Here is a 7450-nt window from a genome sequence, read left to right as displayed (position 1 = left end):
CACAGCCTTCTATATACCTAGGTTATCTTGTCGGATGCTTTTCCCAGTCGTAGTGCCCGGGTTACCTTGCCAAATGCTTTACCTTACATAAAAAGAACATAAAATAATAACCCATGCATAAAAAGAACACAAATATTCATAGAGGTAGCACCAAAGGACTTGTCTCAAGTGCGATTTCCTATGCCTGGGAGGATAAGCTCGCGAAAGGAATATGAATTCCTTCTTATTTTAACATTCATTGGGAATGATGAATAGACTAGTGGTGGTGGGCGATCTATAGATGGCTAGCTAGGTCCTCCATACTCCATCCTCATCTCCGCCATCTCTCTAAGCTCTCCCACCTCATCGGCCCCGATGTCATCACCAGTGCTCTCCGAGCTCCCTGACCTCACTGACCATCATCATCGTCGATGCTCTCTCAGCTCCTAGACCTCACCGACCAACATCATCACTGGTGCTTAGAAAGCACCGGTTCCATCATTATTGCTACTCTTTGAGCTCCCTGACCTCAACCGCCGCCATCGTCGGTGCTTTTTGAGCTCACCGTCCCTCGCCTCGGCCAACCATCTCACCAGTGTGCTCTCCGAGCTCCTCGACCTCACCAGCCTCTTGCTACCATCATCACTGGTGCTCTGTGAGCTCCTGGACCTCACTGGTGCCGCCATCATCATCGATGCTCTTCGACCTTGCCGACTGCCATCATCGGTGCTCTTTGAGCTCACGTCCCTTGTCTCCACCGTCACCGCCAATGCCCTCAAACTTCTCTGATCACTAAGTCCACCAAGATGGCCGTGTGCACTCCACGACATGCATGGGCACCCTGAACTAAGCTACTCATGGCTTGCACATCTCCCTCCCTTTCCCAAGGTAAGGGGAGATCTTTCTTGAGCTCTATCTTCCCCTGCCTTTGCCAAGGTAAGGGCAGATTCTTGTCAAGCATAATTTTTCCTTCCCTGATAAACTCTAGATTGGAAGATCTTGCTTGTAGTATTATAACAATGTGGATATTGGGGTAGTCTCCAATAGAGGTTGTAAACTATTTAGTGCATATATTGTGGATTGTAAAGAGACTCTACCAACTCCGCTTGAGAGTCGGGAGTAGCATATTGTGCAGGTTACATCTCCTCTATGAACTGAGAGGGGCTACATGTGTAAAAGTGACATTTTAGCTATTAAAAGTGACTTCCTAGCTTATAGGGCCCAAATCTTTGATCATATTCTTTAAGGGAACAAGGAACCCATCATTTCCACTTATTGACCATATTCTTTAAGGGCACAAGTAACCCAACATTTTTTCTTATGTTGCATCATCCCATGACTTCCCCTTTTTAATCTCATTTTTAATCATGGACACTCTTAAAGGGCCCTTAGAACATCTCAACCTCCGCCCGCTTCTTTATCATTTTTTGGTTAATTATTTACTTTAAAGGACTCCTAAAATATCTTAACTTCCCCTTAGTGTATATTAATAATTTTCTCCAAGTTATTTCCCTTCTATGATTTTTAGCATTGCAAATACATCCCTTCTATGAACTTGAAAATAAAAAACCTAGGCCAAATTTATGGTTGTAAATGCACCCCTTCTATGAACTTGAAAGTAAAAAATCTAGACCAAACTCATGGTTTTCAAAAGTTTCTCGATCAAAAGTACATGTGAACTTTTTGTTAAGTTCATGAAAATAAAAAATCCTTTGTTGAAATCACCTCCTATCCTACATGTTCTTAGGTGGGCCCCTTGAGCACTTGACAATACCTTTTCCATGCATTATAATGGGGACTCTCATTTTTTAGTTCCCTCCATGTAAATTTTACATAGACTCTATTCTTTTATTAAAGAATCCTCTTTCTTAAGCTTGGCAGTCTCAAAGTTGAATAAAATGCTCTATTTGCTAGTAGTTATTATACAAAAAGATGAATGAAGATATTTCATGGCATTATACAAAAAGATGCATGAAGATATCTCTATCAGTTATCTGATTTTTTTGTTATAGATGACATTGTATTATTTTGTAGGACACTCATATAACTCTCTCTCTCTCTCTCTCTCTCTCTCTCTCTCTCTCTCTCTCTCTCTCTCTCTCTCTCTCTCTCTCTCTCTCTCTCTCTCTCTTAGATAGCTTTATAATTTTATTCAATCGTTTAAAACAAAGGATTCATAATTTGTGTATTGATTTTCACCATCAACTAGGCAATACAAAATAAACAATAAACCTTTTTTCTTGAAGAAAAATATGGGATTTCTTATGAAAACAAAAAAATGTAATCATTATTGAATGAAATGTTCGTGATTTTTTGTTTGCTGACATATTATCAAGGGGCATGTTAATTAAAAAAAATTAATGCCAAGTAAATCCTTGTACACATTAAGCCATAAATTTCTATTGATAAATGCCAAGTAAATCCTTGTAAACATTAAGACATAAAATTTGTAAACATTCAAGTTCTATTGTATGCATGAAAAACGTAGTGTCCCTAAATTCGCTCAATATGTTTCATGAAATTTTAGTTTCAAACATTATTTGTGCTAAAATGACTTTAGTGATTGATCTAAGATCCATTCTTACTTTGAAAGTGTTGGATCCTATATATCTAAGATCTTTGTGAATTCTTTTCATGTTACCTTTTGAAGAAAATCTTTGTTGCCATGAAGCTTTTACATTCACGAAAAAGTTAAAATATGATTAAATATGAAGTCATTACAATGATTTCGGCCAATGATGATGACTAGAACCCTTTGCTGAGGAAGATTAGGCTATCTTGTCGCCACCACACATACACAGATTACTCATTTTTAAGTTGTAACTTATCTAGTATAGATCCATCTAGCACAGTTATGTGTTAAATCTATAAGGTGTGATATCACTTCACTTTGGTTGGATTAGAAGTCATGGATTTAATATGCATTCTTTGTACATGGGTATATTAAGTGTGATATCCTCTACTTTGGTCTCACTTGGATGTACAAGGCAATACCTTTAGAATGGAACTCACACTTTTAATGTTCCTTCATAAAATATATTTTCATAACATTAAGGTAAGGGGTTGATCGATAGCATGTGATGTCTTTACACCAACTTTTCCTTTTGATTACAATAAGTTTTTTTGCAAGTATATAGCAGGTGATTGTACATCTCTTTCTCTATGATGTAATGGAGATAAGCCTTATGAATAAATATGATGTAATGGAGATAAGCCTTATGATGTAATGGAGATAAGCCTTATGAATAAATATCCTCTTTAGCAAGGTTTCATCGTGCATTTTTATTTGTGCATTTCTTGTTTGTGCACCAAGTACATTAAGCATGATGGCAATGCTCTTTAATTAGATTTTAGTTGTAGTTGTTTGTTTTCATATAAAATGTCACAAATAGAAGTAAAGTTATTTTAAAAGGTGGTAGTGCATTTGTACTTTGAACATGTGAGTGGGAATGCTGGTGTTATTCTCCTATTTAGTCCATCTACATGGCCCACTTATCAAAAGTTTAGATGTGCACAATTTCACAACTAGTTTAGAGAGCCAATGGGCCCATGGGACTACAAACTATTACACATAAAAATCCTTATATGTAGAACGATCACCTTTTATGTTTGTTGATGAAGCCTTAATTTGCAAGTGGCTTCTTTTGTCGTGCTCTCTGGAAATGGAATTAACTAGTATTACATCTTGTTTGTGTGCAAGATAAGGTGATGTTCCCACGAGGCATAACTGCAATGAGACCACTTTTCTCACGAGGTTGTGTTGAACTGACACCGCCGAGTGCATTGAGGCCACTTTTCTCAAACTTTGAAAAAAAAATGGCAAAGATGCAAATTTGTGAAGATAATGAAATTATTCGTGCACATTCCATAATCTATAATGGATCGTTGAGCACCTGCATGTAAATTCATGAGGCATCATTAAGTCCCTGTGGGAACCAATCCGGAGATGGTGCTCTAGTTTCAGCTACAAATGGTAGCTTGTTGAAACACATATTATGCCATGCTAAAAGCTCGGGGGGTTCACCTAAAAATATGTAAGTATACTACGTGAGTTCAAATGAAGGGATTTTTAATTCAAAATTTTAAAGTAAATTTACAGAAATACATTTACAAGAGGTTTTTTTTATCGATTTTGGAAAAAAAAACCGTAAGTGCACGGGATACAAAGGGTTTCTTAGTAGTGCACCCCCGAGGCTAAAAGCCTAAGTCTTCAAAAAGTCACAAAGCAATATCACTATATTGTGAAGCGCCTCGTAAGGAATGACAATAACAATTTCTCTATAGATTATGTTCCTATGTTCACAAGGAGTGCCTTGCAATCTATTTTAAGCTTATGTTCAGATGGATTTCCATGTGAGCAAATCATAGCTACTTCATTTACAGGGCAAGTTAAAATAAGCCTAACAGGCTAGAGAGCAGCAAGTATCACAGCCAAGTCCAAGTTAACTTGGCCATGGAAACATTTGATTGCCAAGATGGAAGGCTGATGTGGAGACCCAATTCCGAGAAGAATCTCTAACTAGGCCAGTTTTGGCCTAGTTAATAAGAGAACGACCAACGAGATAGAGTACTTGAACCCACGGCCAATTTAAAGTTAACTAGGCCGTGCGAGAGGGCTGTAGCCTGTAAGGCATTCATGCATTCACTTACTAGTGAGAAACCTTTACTTTAGTACCCGGGGGGGAGGCATAGGCAGAGTACACACACTGCACGCAGCACTATAAATGAAGAGTACACACTTGCATGGCAACGCGTCAAGCACAACGGGGCTGGAACGTTCAAACGTTAGGGTCCACACTCCACCGTTCTGCGTCAAGAGCCAACGCTGTCAGTTAATTTGCTCGCTACACAATCCAATTTCAACCATAGCTCATTTCTTAAATAACTAAAACCAACTGTTTTTTTTTAATCAAATAAGCACATTTTTTCTATTGTATTTTTTTGGGAATTTACAGCAGTGCTCGTTGCAGACTATACTCTGCTACAACGTAAAGCCGTCTCTGCCTTTATCTACATGGGGGGCATAGAGGGGGGCGGGCCTTTGCAGGCTCTTCAAATATATTTACGCTGAGATTATAATCAGCTCACTACACACTCATTGTAGGGTATGTGCACCAAAAAAAAGTCAGGACCTTAGAAATACCTTAGCATTTCAAATATAATGTAGCGAAGCTTATTAGGGGCGGATTCGATGAAGTGATAAAATTAGGAAAGCACAGTAACCATTTGTTTAGTAGACGCCTCCTTTTGCATCAAGGAAGCGTCCTTCAAGGCACTCGACAGACCCGAAACCCTATCCCTACGGTGTTCGGATTTCTCATCCAAGGCTGGTAGCTGCCAATCGGTGCACACTACAGTGCAAATGTCTCTGCTCTCCACAAAGGCCTCATTCAAGTCACTTGCAAAACCTCTCCTCACTGCTCTATTGTTGTCGACTCCTCTTCCATTAAGGATTAAATCTCTTCTACCAAACTGTGCTTGCAAATTATTAGCTTGGGCCTTGTAATAAAAGATGTCCATCTCTTTGGTGAACTGCAAGGAGAATAATCTCGGGCCCCTTAACCCTAACCCTAGCAAATCATCGGAGCTTTTTGAGCTATGAACGTCTGTGTTTGTGGTTCTCCTGTATGAAGAAAACCACTTTGCCTGCATGTATCTCTGTTTGCGCCAAGGTGGCAAGTGTAGGCCTTGGTCTTTCAAGGATCGCTTAGCTGCATTGGACATTATTTTTAGTATTTGCTTTAATCTCTCTGCTCTCCCCACATATAGCCTAGGCAGCACGTTCAAGAGCTGAGAGTATTGACTTGAAGCCCTTGCAATTTCGAATTGAGCTTTGAAATCAATATCCACAATGAAACGATCAGGCTTTCCATTCTTACCATCGACGATAACGTCAATGTATTCATAATCACCTGCCAAAAATAAAGATAATTAAATATTATTAGGGGTGGCACGCATTATTAAATATTATTTTAGGTGGTACGTGACACGATATAAAATATTATTAGGGGTAATTCATGCTTTCGATATTTTGAGCCTATCGAAGCCTGAAATCCTATGATAAAATAGGCTGGGTTTTTTGTTATCCATTTTTAGTTATCCACATTTGTTTACAAAAGCGTACTATAAATTAAGCTGGATTGACAGATATTATGCTTATCCTTTAATTACCTGCTGGTAATCCGTCTCCATGGTTCCACCTCGACTTGCAGATCGCGGCATTGTACCCTTCTTGCCTTAAACGCTTCATAACGGGACGGTGCAGACGGCCGATGACAGAGATAGCGCCGTCATCTTTCCCGTCATCGCTTGCCGTCAACTCCTCCGTCTCTGCCTCAATGGCTTTCGCAACGTCCACAAGCAGAAGCAATTCGGGCTTGCTAGTGCACGATGTCACCCCCTGCAAATAAATAGTAATCCCCCATAATTAATGCAAGATTGCACAAATCATTTCATGATTAGTCCGTAATTAACTCCTGCTTAGCTATAAAATAAAGCGGTCGACCAGTCCGTGCTTAACACACACCCATAATGAACATGATTTAACTTTGGAGATTAAGCTTCATAACATCTCGCTACCTCCAGGATCTCGCAGAGCTGTTCCCCTGGTATTTGCGGTTCCTCAGGCTCGTTGGGAATGCAGGCTTCATCGCCGCAAACTCCATCGACGCAGTTGCAGCGGGCACGCCCGCAGCTTCCCACACGCACTTCTTCCTCCAGAAACTCATGAACCATGGCCGCCAGGCACACAGAGCTTGGATCATGGTGGCTCCCGCTGCTGCTGTAGTTCAAGGTGGAGGTTCCATAAAGGCGAGCCCGGACAGTTTCCGTCAATGGATCTGTCACCTGCTTGGGACGGATAGGCTGTGCAGAGGCCGCCTGGGCGGCCATGAGACTGCTTGCAGAGGTATGAAATGCAGGTAACAGACGGGCGGGAGGCGGCGGAGCCGGCGCAGGAGGGTGGGTAGCAGAAGCGTGGCGATGGTGACTATGGGCTGGGTAAGGAGGCTTAGAAGCGGAAGAAGAGGAGCGAAGGGCGTAGAGGCCTGGCATTTTTCTTTGCGTTAGGTGAGGAAAAACTTGCAGAATTTTTCAAAACAAGCCGCTCAAGCTATGGCTTTTCTATACATTGAGACCAGAGAGAGATGAGGAGACTCGAGAGGATGATATGCTTTTTATGTACCCCAAACCCGAAGAGAAAAAGAAAAGAAAAGAAAGGGTTGGGTGGTCCCAGCAATATCCACACCCTCCAAATCTATCGGCGCTTCTCCTTCTTCTGCTTCAACTAGAGACTTCTTCTCCCGGCCGTTTCTAAATTAGCGAGGCGAAATTTAGCTACCCCGTGGATATCAGTCTTCGTCGCGTGGTTTCGCTACTCTCGCCGACCGCCCTCCTCACGCCATGCACAGCTGCCAAACCCACCGCCAACTTTAGCAGCGAAATCCACCACGTAGGCGTCTCGTATTTTAAC

General features: G+C 41.0%; 1 protein-coding gene across 1 annotated transcript; it reads right to left on the bottom strand.

The window, feature by feature from the left end:
• Window positions 1-4883: 4883 nt before the first annotated feature.
• Window positions 4884-7165, bottom strand: LOC147635245 (uncharacterized). Its single transcript, XM_086802465.1, has 3 exons — window positions 6559-7165; window positions 6151-6379; window positions 4884-5891 (listed from the first exon to the last, which is right to left on the bottom strand). The coding sequence occupies exons 1-3, from the start codon at window positions 7030-7032 to the stop codon at window positions 5185-5187; spliced, it is 1410 nt and encodes a 469-aa protein (XP_086658591.1). The 5' UTR covers window positions 7033-7165; the 3' UTR covers window positions 4884-5184.
• Between the last annotated feature and the right edge of the window lie 285 nt (window positions 7166-7450).

This window comes from Cibotium barometz, chromosome 9 (assembly GCF_041138505.1).
Source record: "Cibotium barometz isolate CiBa-2024 chromosome 9, ASM4113850v1, whole genome shotgun sequence".
NCBI lineage: Eukaryota > Viridiplantae > Streptophyta > Polypodiopsida > Cyatheales > Cibotiaceae > Cibotium > Cibotium barometz.
The sequence above is the reverse complement of the archived record's forward strand: the minus strand, read 5'-3'. Positions and strand labels throughout refer to the sequence as shown.

What these genes read in the sequence shown, in the direction of transcription:
- LOC147635245 (XM_086802465.1), bottom strand. Translation starts at nt 7,032, where the DNA reads ATGCCAGGCCTCTACGCCCTTCGCTCCTCTTCTTCCGCTTCTAAGCCT. An exon ending in AGCTCTGCGAGATCCTGGAG is followed by an intron (nt 6,380 to 6,558) that starts GTAGCGAGATGT and finishes ATTTATTTGCAG; the next exon opens with GGGGTGACATCGTGCACTAG. An exon ending in TGGAGACGGATTACCAGCAG is followed by an intron (nt 5,892 to 6,150) that starts GTAATTAAAGGA and finishes TATTTTTGGCAG; the next exon opens with GTGATTATGAATACATTGAC.